A 16,725-nucleotide genomic window follows, 5' to 3' on the forward strand; every position below is an offset into this window, starting at 1 on the left:
GCTCAGGTTGCCATCACCGTCTGCTTTAAGATGCCCACCTTTGTTCCAGTGTCAGGGAAATCTACAATCACTCCAATACTTGTAACCTGGTTTCAAGCTACGGGTTACAGCCCACATCAGATTAGCACTAGACTTGGTCAGACAAGAGCTCACAAAACAATTCCAGACAGGGAGTCTTTTGCAGGTGCCACCTCACCTTAACAAGCACATGAGTGGCATCAGTTTGGCATTCAGGACAATCATTGTCCCTGAACTAAACACCATTCTATGCAATGAAACAAGACTTTGACTGGTCAGCTTGACAATGTCTAGCATGGAGTGACGATTGAAACAGCCCAGAATTAAGCACCAAGGCCTGTTCTTCCTGTTCACCTATGACTAGGTCGATAAACGAGACACAGAGTTTCATGAAAACACAAAAGTAGTTCATGTAATTGCTAATGCTGATATGGCCTGCTGGAAAGCTGCAAAACTCCTCACAATAGCAAGGTGTCTGCCCATGTCTTTAAGTTGAAGGAGCCAATTATTAAGTTTCTGTTGAAATCAATGAGGTTGTACTGGAAGGAGAGAACAACTAAGTTCTTTGAGGTCCACAGAACACCCTCACACCTTCAGGATGATGAGGAGAGTCACACCGTTCTCCCTAATTCTCACACAGCAGACCTCATACCGAGGAGCTGTATCAGAGTTTGTCCAATTATTCTGCAGAGGGTGATGAAAATGGCCCGTATTTTTCACAGAGAACATAATGCTCAAACATGCACAACAAAGACAACATCTGATGCTAAAGGACAGAAGTCTCCATTTTTCACAGACTCAATCTACCACACCAATGCACTGCCATCTACTATCATACAGTATATTATTAAACACTCGCGTAATCGGCTACTTGCAGTGCGATTGCGAGCACCTAAGCAGCTCAGTTACACTTTACTGCAAGAGCTGTTTGTCCACAGATGGAGAAGGAGATGTGCTGACACAAGATTAAAAGCAAAGTGAAGACGTTTTGGAATTGGTCTACCATCTGTTATAATGGGAAATGTTCAATCGCTAGCTGTCAAGTAAGATGGATGAACTGTCTGTGCTTATAGCACACCATGGAGTGTACAAGTACACTGCTATTGTGAGCTTTACGGAGAGCTGGCTTAAACCGGATATACCGGACACTGGTTTACTGCTGGACGGATTTCATCTTATTCAAGCAGAAACGCAGTGCGGTGTGGAAAAAGGTCAGGAGGGGAACTAGTCCTCTATGTGAATGAGGAATGGTGTAAAAGGGAGCATATTACAGTTGAAACCACAGTTTGTAATTCAGATATTGAAATTCTGGCTGTCGGAATTTGTCCACATTATTTGCCTAGGGAGATAAATGACTTCATCCTTATGAATGTTTATATTCCTCCCTCTACAAATGGGGGCTTAGCAATGGAAATGATTCATTCTGTCAGTAACACTTTAATGATGACTCACTCTGAACCTGCAGCTATAATATGTCGTAACTTCAACCATGTAAACTTTGGAACAAATGATGACAAATGTCTATCAATTAGTGAGCTGTTCCACTCAAGGAAATAACAAGCTGGACCTGCCGCACTGAAATGTTAACAATGCCTTTAAGTGTAATCTACTTGCTCCTTGAGGCAAATCTGACCACAACCTGATTCATCTCATTCCCAGCTACAGGCCTGCTATTAGATGGCCATCTATTAACACCAGAATAGTGATGAAGTAGAGCCAGGGGGCTGAAATGGTTCTGAATCCATCCATCCATCCATTTTCCAACCCGCTGAATCCAAACACAGGGTCATGGGGGTCTGCTGGAGCCAATCCCAGCCAACACAGGGCACAAGGCAGGAACCAATCCTGGGCAGGGTGCCAACCCACCGCAGGACACACACAAACACACCAAGCACACACTAGGGCCAATTTAGAATCACCAACCCACCTAACCTGCATGTCTTTGGACTGTGGGAAGAAACCGGAGCACCCGGAGGAAACCCACGCAGACACGGGGAGAACATGCAAACTCCAAGGGAAGCCTGCGCCACCGTGCCGCCCATGGTTCTGAATGACTGCTTCAAAAGAGAGACTGGGAAATGAGGCTTGAGTCAAATGAGGACAATATTGAGGAACTCTGTGACTGCATCACAGACTGAATTAACTTCTGCGTAGACACAGTGGTACCCACAAAGACAGTGTGTTGCTTTCTGAATAAGGAAAATGGATGGATGGATGGATGGATGGATGGATGGATTACTAAGGAGCTAAAAGGTCTCCTAAATGAGAAAAAGACAGCATTCAAATCAAGTGACAAAGAGACTCTGAACAAAGTACAACGTGTGCTAAACAAAGAGCGGAGTGAAGGAAAGGAGGCTTATAAAGCAAACATTGAAAACAAACTCACTCAGAATAACACAGGATATCTAGAATGGACTGAGCACAATTACTGGACTCAAGCAATCCAGGGTTCAGGTGATTGAAGAGGATGAGGAGAAAGCTAATCCTGAACCAATTTTTTTTTTTAGATTTTCCTCCTCACTTCCACCTTCTTCCAATGACCAGTCTCACCACACAATCATCAACAAGTCCTACCACGTCAACTGGAATGGCAATCACAAGACCTCTGACCGTCAGTGTGGACTGTCCATAACTGAAGACCAAGTAAGAAGAGAACTGAGGAAGCTACACACAGGAAAAGCTGCGGGACCAGACAGAGTCAGTCCTTGAGTTCTTAAGGCCTGTGCTGACCAACTTTGTGGTGTCCTCTGTTACCTGCTCAGTCTGTCCCTAATTCTTCAGAAAGTGGCACTGATCTGGAAAACATCCTTCATTGTTCCTGTTCCAAAGAAGGCAGGCGCCTCTTCACCCAAGGACTACAGGCCAGTGGGATTTATATCTCATATCATGAAGACCCTTTGAGAGACTAGTTCTGGACTACATGAGTCCTCTTGTCGTAGACCACCCACAGCAGTTTGTCGTTTGGACAAAAATTGGAGTGGAGGAATCAATTCTATCTCCTCCACAAGACAGAGAGAGCTGACAGCACTGTGAGGATAATGTTTATGATTTATGTTTATTTATGTGCCATACTGTTGCCATCCCTGTTAAGGGGTAAACTCAGAAATATGCAGGTGTTTGAGCCTATGGTGTCCTGGATAATGGACTATCTGACAGGGAGACCGCAGTCTGTGAGGCTCAAGGACTGTATTTCTATACGGATGTGAGCAACACTGGAGCACCACAATGAACAGTCCTGTCTCCTGGTCTTTTTACTTTGTACACCTCAGGTTATAAACATAACACCACGTCATGTCACTTGCAGAAACTCTCAGATGATTCTGTACTTATGGGGTTTACTGATAAGGGGATGAGACAGAGTACAGGAGTCAGGTGGAGAACCTTTTTTTTATTTTTTGGTGCAAAGAGAATTGTCTGCAACTTAGCAAAACTGGAACTGGTTGGTCATTGACTTTCGCTACACCAAAGAGCCTCTATGTCAGAGAGTGAATGTAGAGGTGGTCCACATTAAACTATACAAGGAAGGGCAGAGCAGGCTCTTTTTCCTTAGGAGACTGTGTTAATTTATTATGGGAAGTGACATTCTTCCCAGCTATAATTCTGTGATTTTCTATGCTGTGTGAGGTCCACCAAATTAGCAGGCTAATTAAAAGGGCAAGCTCAGTTATTGGACGCACTCTGGACCCTATGGAGGTCGAAGCAAATGAGAGAATTAAAACAAAACTGAGTGCCATTATGAACAATACTGCACATTCTCTGTCTGACACACTAACACTGAGGACTTTCTGCCAATAAATTATTACGCAGAAGTGTGTCAAGAAACGCTCCTTTATACCAACAGCAACATGTCTGCATTAGGCCTCACTGGGACTTGGACTGCCAAGTCAGAACGTTTCTTTCTTTTTATTCTCTCTTGCTTTATAATCATTCTGGTGTGTATTTGTTTACTTACTTATTTATCTATTTAAAGAGTTTTTGTAAAAAGCCAAACATTCTCCGGGGACAAATAAAGTTTTATCTAATCTACTCAATCTAATATAGTAAGCAAAACTGAAGTACCGAGTGCAGTTTTAAACCTCGGCACCAAGCCGCTCCCATACATAAACTCCTCTGCTTGACGTGATCCCCACTACAGAAATCAATCTGCACTGATCATTTAAACTTCTTCATATATTACTTTGGCTTTACCCATAGCTAGTTGCTGTAAGTGCCTATTCTGCATAAGCTGCCCGTTGCTTGCTCTATTGGTAAATTACTGTAGTCACTCTGATTTTGTCACATTTTATATTTATTGACCTGTGTGTCCAAGCAATGTGCATATATTGTGCACTGCATATTTTTTAACCCGCAGGAGTAAACTGCACTGCTGTAAAGGAGCAAAAGACAATGGCTTTTAGTTGCGCTGTAGCCCGTCTTCTGAAGATCTAGTATTACTCCTGCCCATTTAAACACAGAACCAGCTCCCACAAAGCACTACACTTACATCCGGTGCTGCCAAGTACCAAATTTAGTCTCACAGGACTCCCATCAGAATGCGCCAATCAAGTGCGTTCAATAAGGCTTTTGTCAGACAGCCTGCATTATAGTCGAATATCCTGGCAAATAAAATTCACATTTTTATTTTTTTGGACTATTAGATGATGTGCTACTTTTGCTTTTGTTGTGCACATCACTATATTCCATTGTTTGACAGCAGTGATCACCTAAACCTGACGTATCTGATTTGTGGCTATTTATGCACTAAAACGTTTAAACATCTGTCACAGCTAGTGGATCTCAATTGCTCACATATCCAATCAATGAGCATCAAATTACTTCACCATATCTGATTTTGCTCTTGTTATTTTAATGGGGTTTAAAACTAACATTTCAAAAGCTTTGTCAAGGTAAGCAATGCTCATTTCAGCTGCCTCAATGTTTTATACAATTCTGTAAAGAACTTCAGCAATGACAGGAGCTTCTTCTACTTCTCGGCACTCTGCCACTGACTAAAATATCAAAGAGTATCTTAAAAACAGATTTATGCAGCAACTGAAAAGAAAAAAAACCAAGAGTGGGTTAAAACATTCACGTGACTATTTCTACATCTTTCTCTGGACTGGCTCCCTTTTCCCCCACAACACTAAAATTGCGTCTCATGCCACAAATGAATAAGTCGGGCCCTGCTGGACTATTGTGTGAATGCAAGGTCTCAATAAGCTGGGCTTTCTGTTTTTCTTTTGTCTGATGTTTAAAAAGTACAATCAGCAAGTGCACAAACAAAAGAAGAAACATTTTGCTTTATTTTGTGCCTGCTTTTTCAGTAGTCACTCTCAAAATTACTTTTTTTGACATTGTTTCGATAGCCATAAATCAGATATCGAGTGTCTTTTGTTTTTTAACATGTCTTTTGTTTTCTAACACACTGAATGCAGCCTTTTTTGAAATGTTTTACTTTAAATTATGAGCTATTATTCTTTCACATCATGTGTGATTATTTTCTTTTTGAATATTTAATACCCAAGTATGACAATATACAGTGTAACAAACTATTTACAATATCTCATTATATCACAACACTTGAATCCACAAATCAACTTCATAATTATTTGTTCTTGTATCTCTACCCTGTTATTACTTTCTCCATCGATAATTTCCAAAAGCAAACAACTCCCACAAGAAAAAAGGAAAAGACCTTTAGTGGAATGCATCTCCATGCTTCACAAACAAAGCAGCTAACCTAGTGATTGCTGCCTCATAATATTAACATTTATACGAACACTTTAAATAATTTACTGGCACCTCAGAGTTGTTCCTGCCTTATGCTTAATGATGCCAAAATAAGCTGTGGGTTCAGGTTATAAATGAATGGGATTTTAGTGTCCACCATGTTAAACTGTTTTCTATCTTGGACATTTTGAAATAGACCCCACATGGGGCTGATGTTATTGTATGCAATCAGAAAATGTCGGCGTTAGGCTGTTTGCAAATGTTCTTGATGTAAACACTAAAGGACTGTAACAGTGGTCAGCATCAGGCTGTATAGCTTTTGAATAATGTTTAACACTTAATGGATGCTCTTTTTGTTTCAAAAATGCATTTTGTTTTTCAGTTCTAAAACAAGCAGAGAAATACAATACAAGAGGGCACCACAAACAAATTATAAAGCCTTAATAAACAGTAAATCAATCCAAGAGCACAGAATCAATCCTAATGTAGCCTAAAAGACATAAACACTGCATATTTAATGCAGCTACATCTCTCATCAACCTCCGTCATCAATGTAGCATTCGATACCAACTAGCTTGGGTAAATAATCCTGAAATACGTCAATGAACCTTTTATGTTGCTAGGTAACAATTTTATGTTCCCTCTAATGCTGCTATTTATATAGTTAACATACCAAAATAACAAAGATGAGAAGGAAGATAGCATTGTACATTTTTGTCTGCATATAATATTCAGATTAATACAGCAGTTGAAGGCTGAAGGAGAGGATTAGCCTACCATCACAGATTTAATTTGCAAGCATAAGATACCCGTACATTACATTAAAAAGCTATTTTATACTTCACTAACATTCTATTAACGTTTACGGCATTGATAATTTTACTAGGGAACACAGGACTAAAGTGAATATGTTCAAGCAATAGAGAAGGTACATGTAAAGTTTACGTTTTGTATATTTGTTCATTTCTATTGACAGCTAATGCTCAGTAAAATATTTAAATCCATAACTTCAGCCTTGCATATAATTTGTATGTTGAATCCTTTATTACAAATGGTTATGGAATATTTGGCATATGTATGTTACATAAAAGGTGAAAAAGAAGCTGAGACAGCCACAGTTAAACAAACCTTACCTATATACAGTGCATCCGGAAAGTATTCACAGCACATCACTTTTTCCACATTTTGCTATGTTACAGCCTTATTCCAAAATGGATTAAATTCATTTTTTTTCTTCAGAATTCTACACACCACACCCCATAATGTCAACGTGAAAAAAGTTTACTTGAGATTTTTGCAAATTTATTAAAAATAAAAAAATTGAGAAAGCACATGTACATAAGTATTCACAGCCTTTGCCATGAAGCTCAAAATTGAGCTCAGGTGCATCCCCTGATCATCCTTGAGATGTTTCTGCAGCTTAATTTGAGTCCACCTGTGGTAAATTCAGTTGATTGGACATGATTTGGAAAGGCACACACCTGTCTATATAAAGGTCCCGCAGTTCACAGTTCATGTCAGAGCACAAACTAAGCATGAAGTCAAAGGAATTGTCTGTAGACCTCTGAGACAGGATAGTCTAGAGGCACAAATCTGGGGAAGGTTACAGAAAAATTTATGCTGCTTTGAATGTCCCAATGAGCACAGTGGCCTTCATCATCCATAAGTGGAAGAAGTTCGAATCAACCAGGACTCTTCCTAGAGCTGGCCGACCATCTAAACTGAGCGATCGGGGGAGAAGGGCCTTAGTCAAGGAGGTGACCAAGAACATATATTATATATATATATATATATATATACACACACACACACACACACATATATACACATATATACATATACACATTATATATATATATATATATATATATATATATATATATATATATATATATATATCGCCTGCCTCCTCACTCACTCACGTCCGTCCGAAGCTGAACGCACAGTCGCCTTCTGCGCAGCTGCCCAAAAAACCTTACGAGACCGACATCCAACCCCAACAAATTGCGGCAGGCGGCAGATTTACGGCCGCAGAAATTCAAAGAGAAAGGCGACTTCGATTAAAGCTCTAGAGGCCTGAAAGGCGATTTCGACTACAGCTCGAGGCCTACTTACGCATTCTGATTCAATTACGCATTCATTCAATACACCTATATCAGGTTTGTGGTGCTTATAGTTATTACTATTCCATATTGTACCGGAACATTCGAAAATTCATCAACTAACAGTACAAGCCTGTACAGTAATGAGTAAAGCGGACTTAAAAAGTTCTGGTTGGACTTTAAAATGGCTGTTTACTCACAATCCTCATGCAGCCTGACAGAGCTTAAACAGTTTTGAAAAGAAAAATGAAGAAAATTACAGTGTCCAGATGTGAAAAGCTGACAAAGACCTGTTCACACAGACTCAAGGCTGTCATGGCCACCTAAGGTGCATCTAACATAGACTTTAAGGGGGTTAATGCTTACGCTGTCATTGTTTTTGTAATCAATTTAGACCAAAAGCCCAAATAAAACTTGTGAATACTTTTTGTAGACCCTGAGGTTACATGAAAACAAACATTTTGCATTCCTATAATTCTACAGCAATGGCATTTGCAAAAAACAGAATGATACAGTGGAACCTCGAGATACGATCACCTCTGTATACAAGAAATTCAAAATACGAGGAAAGTATGAGCGAAAAATTCAGATCAAAATATGAGCATTGGCTCGCGTAACGAGCCACGAGCCAGGCTGTGGGTATAGCTCGCGGCTTAGCAAGGGGGCGTGGTAGCAGTTGCGAGCCGCGATCTGCGGTGTCTGCGTTTCTCACTTAAGTGCACAGGTGGGAAACTGCCCACATCCATGATTGTTCCTGTGGCTGATGGGCTGCAGCTGCCATGTCCTCCCCGCATATATAGAGAAGCGCGAGCCGGTTAAGGGGGAGAAAAAGGAGAGAGAGAGAGAGAGAGAGAGAGAGAGAGAGAGAGAGAGAGAGAGAGCGAGCGCAGGCAGGCAGGCAGGCAGGCAGGCGAGTGAGTGCAGGCTCGCGTGTAGCTGAACAGGCGAGCCAAACAGCTGAAGCAGGACGGTGTAGAGAAGGTCAGCTGCATTAAGAGTGTCTCGCCTGTTGCAGAGCCCGCAGGTGAGACGCTAACAGAGAAGAAGCACCGGGGATTGTCATCTGTTTTTTAAAGACGGCATCCTTTTGACGTTTTAACCTCGTGTTAAAGGATTGTTATTCTTGTGTATTTTAAACCTCCACTTCACAACTGTTTTAAGGATTATTTATTTAAAGATTTATTGAATGCTCTACTGCACTTTGGACACCTGTTTTGATTCTTTTAATAATCAGTTATATTATTTACCAGTGTTATTTATTAAAGGTAGACTACAGTATATATAATTTATCAGTGTTATTTGTTAGGAAAATTGATTTTTATGTTAATATATTTGGGGTGCAGAACGGATTAACTGGATTTCCATTATTTTCAATGGGGAAGTTTGTTCTAGATACGAGAAATTCGCTATACAAGCTCAGTGCTGGAACGAATTAAACTCGTATCTAGAGGTTCCACTGTATATACACACACACACACAATAGATTCAATTGCAGTACTTCACCGTATATCACTGAAAGCTGTTGTCAGTGACTACTAGGACCATAAAGGCTTTTGGTTATTAATGACATGCTTGTTTCCATCACTGCACATAATCAAGCTACAATTTCATCGTCACCATATAAAGAGTCTGCAGTCTTACAAGCTGCCAGGCATATAAAAGTTTATATTTCAACCAATACAGACGATCAGTTTTTAATTCAAACTATACTGTATATACAAATAAAGATGTACACATTTATCATATTCAGTATATAATGCCTGTATGCTTTTTACAAACTGGACAGCAAATGCAAGCCAGCCACGGATAAACATATGAAACCAAAATACTTTAAAATGTCAATTTTTAATTAATGCTGCTGAGTGAAAGACAGCAGCCTGCATGTTTCACACTCTACTCTTGCCTCTTAATTATAATTTGTATTATATTGCAAATGAAGATGGATGATGACTGAGAGAGAAAAAGGACAATATCAGTAAAATAATGCAACATTTTGCAACTTAAGCATAGCTTCCACACTTTCAAGCTGGAGAATGTAGAGCTAGATATATCAACAACACATTGCACAATAGTAACCTAAGGCTACATCCACACAAGTTTTCAAAATGTGTTTTTAAATAAAAATGATCTTCACCCACACTAGCAATTTCACAGTGTTTCCAAAAGTATTTTCATCCATACTAAAACAATCAAAAACGGGTCTGACAGAATCGTCCGCCTGCTCTGGGCATGCATGCAGCGTTGACGACTTAAAACTGGGTATACACTGTGCGATGTTTGCACAATTTTAAGATTATATGCAGTCGCCGACCCAAATTTCAGCTTCATCAGCTGTCATTTCACATGCAGTATGAGAGTAGCTGCAATGCCTGTCTATTATGATTGGCCTTCTGCACGATTGAAGACTTTCAGTTGGTTCTCTTATAGTGTGTGTGCTCTCACAAGCAGATATGCTGATGTTGCAATCAAACTTCCTGAAATTCACTGTGCATCGACCACAGTGTGTGTGCACCGTACATGTTTAGTCTGAGGACCTTCTTGGTATGTCATTGGGACCGAACGTGCTTGTGCAGTTTGAGCACATATACGACTGGTGACTCTGTCATTGTCCAGGATTTCTAAAAATGCAAATTAGATGCCTGCAAGTTAAGTAGCATAACAAGCGCCATGAAAAGCAACTCCTCTATGCCCACAATGTTAGAATATAGTTTTCTTCCATAAATTGAAACCAACTGGGGAATGAGAATTTAGAATGAGTAAGATCAGAGAAGAGTCATGTAGTAAGAATGAACCAACCAGAATGTGTTGAGTCTGCATTTTCAGAAAACCTTGTTTTCAATTATCCATACTGAAATGCTGGCGTTTTCAAAAGTCTCCAGCTCTGGACAGCGTTTTCAAAAGTATTTGTTTTTGTTGGCTTAAAACGATGGGGCAGTGTGGATGAAAGGTGAAAACAGGGACAAATGTCTGCATTCTTAAACAAAATTGTACTAATGTGGACAGGTCCTAAGCAACAAAGTCCATCCATTCATTCTTTTAATCTGCTTAAATCAATATAAGGTTATGAGTAGCTGACTTCTATCCCATCAAATCATCACACAGCCACAACACACACAAGCATGACATGGTAAGCAGGAGGAAAACAGAAGTATCAGGAGATAACTGCTAACATCACTGTATATTTAGGCCTGCATGTTCCAGGTGCTTTGTACCTATTAAAAAGTTTTCATTGAAAATTCACCGGTTTATTTTGTTAAAATATGGATTCTGATTGTTAAGCCAGGGCACGCAAAACAATAAGCAATTTTTCTCTTTTCAAGGGTTCATGCGGTTTTTTATTAATTTACACAGGATTGAAATCAAAGCAAACATAGTAGGTGCACATGTTTGTTAGCAACTGTAATAATAATAATACATTTTATTTATATAGCACCTTTCCCATGCTCAAGGCACTTCACAGAATTTAAGAAAGAACGTCAGGGTATACAGTATATAGCGTTGTACAAACCAGATAAATAAGTAAAGAAGAGTAAGATAGTAAATTCAGAGAAAAAGCCTAACAGACAGTATAATTGATGGTCTCGCACACAAACACAGGTTATGTGAGCAACTTGACATAGAGGTAAACTGAGAGAAGGATAATAAAGTCAAGTAGAGCTAAAAGTCTTCCTGAACAGATGAGTTTTGAGTTGTTTTTTAAAAGAATTCATGGAGTCTGCTGACCTGATTAATTTCGGTAGGTCATTCCAGAGTCTGGGCGCTATACAGCTGAAGGCCCTGCTGTCACCCATGGAGTGTAGATTAGTGTGGGGCACAACAAGATTGCCAGAATCAGAGGACCTTAGTGGGCAGACAGGCACATAGTGATGGAGAAGGTCACTGATGCAGTTTGGCGCAAAGTCGTTTAAGGCTTTGTAGGTTATTAGTAGAATTTTATATTTAATTCTGTAAGACACAGGGAGCCAGTAAAGACGGAACAGGATGGGTGTGATGTGCTCGCTGCTGCTGGTCCATGTAAGGACTCTTGCAACTGAGTTTTGAATAAGCTGGAGCTGTGATATAAGATTAGAAGGGATACCTGTCAGTAAGGAAATACAATAATTGATGCGGGATGTGATAAAAGCATGGACAAGTTTCTCAGCATTAGAAATGGAGATGAAGGAGCGAACACATGATATGTTACGGAGGTTTCTTAATGTGATTTATGTGGGCAGAATAAGAAATGGAGGAATCAAAAATGACACCAAGATTCTTTGCAGTAGAGGCAGGTCTGATGAGATCACCGCCAAGATGGACTGGGAAGGAGCTCATTTTAAGTTGCACTTCAGTCCCAATTTGCAGGAGTTCAGTTTTGTTGCAATTTAATTTTAAAGAGTTCTGCTCCATCCAGGTATTAATTTCACTGAGGCAATTTGTGAGCTAAGAAGGCCCTGATGAAGTTTCAACTTTAAGTTTGAAATAGAGTTGAGTGTCAGCTGCATAAAAATGATAACCCAATCCAAAGCTATGAATAATATGGCCAAGGGGAAGCATGTAAATACAGAAGAGAAGAAGGCCGAGGGCAGAGCCCTGAGGAACTCCTTGTATGACTGGCGCTGAGCTGGACCTGCTGTTGCCAAGACTAACAAACTCTTGCCTATCAGTCAGATAGGACTTGAACCACTGGAGGGCAGTGCCAAAGATACCCAGCATGTACTAACTGTACTAAGGGCACGGACTTGAAAGAGGACTGAAGAGAGAGAGGCGCCTGCAGCGGCATATCAGCCAGCAGGTGGGTTTATTTATGTCCCTTCAAATACATATTACTAAGAATGCTCAAATTTTACAACCAATCTGAAATGTAGTAAAAAGTGCAAAAGTTACTTTTTGGCTCAGTCATTTGGAATATTGTAGAAAGTTAGAGGGAGAAAGTGTGCACAAATACAGTGATTGAGAACCTCAGGTGAAACGGAAATGTTAAATCACAAGTGAGAGAGATGGAAAACAAAGATATTTTCCAGGTGTACCAATTATCTGACATTGCTAAGAGGCGAGAGAAAACTCTTATACGTACTACAGAAGGTCAGGAATTTGAACCAATAAAGCTTCTTCCACAGGAGAGGCATACAGGAGTGTAACAAAAGCTTACGTTTTAAGTTGCAATTGAGAAAGGGTTAGAAATTTCACAATCATTTCACATCATGTAGTTGTCTGATGCTGTGAAAATGTCAAAAAAGAATTGCAAATGGAAGGTAACGTCTAGCAGATTAATGAGAGTGGATAAAATTTCTTGGGTAAGGCTTAGCTTAGCAGTAGAGAAAGGTTAACAGTCCTATAACAATTGCTTTAGTTTCTATTCATTTACAGTCCTAAATAGGGGAAAGTTATACTCAAACAAAGAAAAATAACACCACCAATACAATGGTATCTGGCTTCACTAAAGCAAGTTCAAATTTCTAGGTGGCTATTCTAATCATTGAGTTTACAGCTTCTAAATTTGAGGGAGTAGCTCGATTGCGCTGTAATAGAGAAATGGAAAAACCTGATCAGGTGTCCTTTAGGGTGTACTCCAAAAGTGGTATGTACGGAGGCAGTCTACAGGCAGTGAAAAGTAAAGGGATAGTGTACTCTTGTCAAGGGGTATCCAGCCTAGATTTAGAACCCCACATCCATTCTGAGCACAATTGCTTCTACACACTGACTCTGATACCCCTCCAGGTCACTACTAAAGCAACCCTACAAACAGTAAAGAGTAGTCTAGTTATATGGGAGACAGATACATTGATCTGCTTAACTGGTTTGGCAAGGGTGCTTTGTTATAATTCTGTGCAGGCCATTCTATGAGCCCCAAGTATGACATAAACTGACCAACTAATCTGAGATGAAAGAGCAATATAGCTAGAGAGAACGATATGGTACTCAGCAAGGATCATTTCAAAACCAGAACTGGTATGAAGCAGGGACTGAATTACTGAGATGTGGCTGTTTAGGATTGGTCACAGAATAAGGAGGCCACTCTGTACCCAATGGGTCCATGCCATGTAACAGGAATTGGAATAAGTTGGGTTTCACAGCCTTTCTCTCTCTCTTTGCCATCCTAAAGAAAGCAGACCAATGATAACCTAATGACAGCTGACCAGAAAGAAAAAAGTTAAACTATAAGCTCATGTAACACCTGAAACTACACGTTTAGCATTGTCAGGTTGTATTAGTTTCTACCCAACAATCTTTGCAATCTACTTCCTTCGAATTTGGGCATACTATCTATAATACATAATCAAAAGTGTAGATCTTACTCCTGTCTGTTCTTTTACTCCATTTGCCTGGTGTTATAGATGTAAAATGGAAGGGAGGAGGAAGTGCTGAACTATAGTACCTGACAGTGTGGTGACAGTATTGGATTTAAAACATTCTGGTAAAGTTTATATAATAATAAGGAGTATAAAAGTCAAAAACAGGGTCACCAGGGTCTCTATTACAACAAACTGCCTACCAATTCAGGTGTCTAGGCATACACGACAATGTTACTGTAAGATATAATTCACAAAATATAATCTGTGAAAACCTACGAAATTGTGGAGTAGAGTAACAAAATTTCATAGATTTAACCAGTAATTGCCGTTTTATTTTTATTTTTTTAGCCAAGTGCAGTCATGGGCCAATTGGACTCCATTTGGCAGTGTGTCAAATTGCCCATTTGTCAGTCACAAAGTGTACAGGTCAAGGCAGCTGAAGCTCTGTGGGTCTGGTGTGAGTCCCCAGTATGCATACTTTAGCTCCCAGTATAAGGCAGCACAAACTCATCTTTGAGTCTCGGCAGCCACACACTGGATTTGTGTAATGAAGAATTTCTTAATCATTGGGCTGCGCCATCAGTGGATTGGAGGTTGCCACTGTTGGTTTGTGAGTGGGACGCGGTCGTTGCCCGTCAGTGTTTCTTAACCACTGGGCTGTGCCCTAGGTTGCCACGATTTGCCGTCATTAGTTTGCAAGTGAGTCATGGTGGGTCGTAACTGGGTTGCCTAAGCGATTGCAAGTGCTGTGGAAAGTTTCCCCATTTCTAAGTAAGTTTGTTTCACCAAAGGGGACTCCTGATCACACTCATTTCACCAAAGAGGCACTTTACAATTGCTGCTAATGGGTCATCGATTAATTTTAAAAAGGCAAAACTGATTCCCGGGAACATAACGGTTGAGAAACAGTGGTGTAAAGAAGGCAGTGCAGGCTGAATTCATAAGAATTATACACGTGGAGCAGCTGCTATCAAAACAAATCTTAAAGGTCCCTGCAAGAGTCAGAAAACATGAAATCAATCAAAGGATTGATGGATGGGTGGATGGGAGTCAGAAACGTAAAAGTACACTTCACCAAAAAGTTGTTGTAAACTGCCGACGACACAACAGTTTGTGATGCCGTGTTAAGTGCACATACTGGGAGGTTCTGCTCATCTGGATCATTCCGCATGATTTCCTCTATATTACAAAAAGAATATAGCAGTAGTAGAGAAAGTCCAGAAAGAAGCTATTAGATTTATTCCAGGACTGTGAGGTATGAGCTATAAATAAACATTTAAGATTTTTTTTTTTAGTTTAAGCAAACAGCTAAATTATTTAGGGTATAAATAGGACAGATCCCTGCTGTTATTTTAAAATAACAAGAAAAAGGAAGCACTTATGGAAGCTCATTATGGATATATTTCTTCACACAAAAACAGTTGCATAACGTACCAAGAAGTGAGAGAATAACCTTAGAGACATTCAAATATCAACTTGATATAACGGAAATTAACAAATTATGCTGGGTTGAAGGGGCTTTTCTCATCAAAAGATTACTTACATTTTAAAATTCTTGTGTAATAGCAAGCAGAAGAACTGCAAACTTCCTAATTAGAAATTACTTTGGATCTTCAAGGAGGGTACAGAATATCAAAAACACAAATATAATAAGTCCAATGCACATTTTTGGACAACTTTCCGACATCAATGTCTTTGTGTTTTGTTGGGAACTGCAGAGGTTAATATGCTTTAAAGGAAGTAGAAGAACACATCAGTGTTCACATCAATGGTTTAAAACATTTTGTGAGTTTGCCCTGGGTAGTAAAATAAACAAATAAATAAAGTATCTTTATGTTCTCCAATGACAATGTGGAATAAACAAAATAGTACACAAAACCTCAAACATTCTTCTGTTACTTTATATAGCTTACCCTGTAAAACTGCATTATGTCTTCTTTGGTCAGTGTTTTCAGAAATGCAACTTCAATATTATCTGGGGAAATAAACAGCAGTTGGTTTGAACATGAGATCTGTCAGTATAACATTTATCTTTAAAGGAATAAAAACCCCAACGACCTTTACATTTTACTACAAAAACTGCAAATATTATAATTAATGCTATTAGCAGTAAATAATTATTTTACTTTAAATAAAATGAATTTCTTAAATACACAAATTTAGTTAGCACTTGAAATTTATCAGTGGTCACTTTTTATCTTAAATGGTAAAAGGAATAATTCTAACAATTTATCTATCATGAATAGCATTATGAAACAGACATTATTTACTGTGAAATTTGATTTTAACATAGTAAATGGCTAGTTAGTGAAAGCCTAAAACAAAGTTTCCTATTTTAAACCACTAACCACAGTTAACTGCATTAGTGGTTTAAAATATGAAGCTTTGTTTTAGCCTTTCACTAGCTAGCCAGTGTGTTTCCTCGTGCCGGTCCCAAGCTTGGATAAATGGGGAGGATTACGTCAGGGAGAGCATCTGGTGTAAAATTTTGCCAAATCAATATGCGGACAATAATTTTGGAAGATCTGCTGTGGCAACCCCTAAGAGGAGCAGCCAAAAGAAAAAGAAGAAGAATCACAGTAACTGCAAATTATTGCATTCTAAGCCTTACTTCATAAACTCCT

General features: G+C 39.3%; 1 protein-coding gene across 2 annotated transcripts in view; it reads right to left on the bottom strand.

The window, feature by feature from the left end:
- The window catches only part of ide (insulin-degrading enzyme), a 142,375-nt gene that overhangs the window by 13,324 nt on the left and 112,326 nt on the right, over window positions 1–16,725 (bottom strand). For both annotated transcript variants that reach the window (XM_051922832.1, XM_051922831.1), the window contains exon 22: window positions 16,015–16,076. In XM_051922832.1, the coding sequence (XP_051778792.1) occupies window positions 16,015–16,076 (62 nt within the window). The remainder of the gene's footprint in view (window positions 1–16,014; window positions 16,077–16,725) is intronic.

Source organism: Erpetoichthys calabaricus, chromosome 2, assembly GCF_900747795.2.
Source record: "Erpetoichthys calabaricus chromosome 2, fErpCal1.3, whole genome shotgun sequence".
In the NCBI taxonomy this organism is placed as follows: Eukaryota; Metazoa; Chordata; class Cladistia; order Polypteriformes; family Polypteridae; genus Erpetoichthys; species Erpetoichthys calabaricus.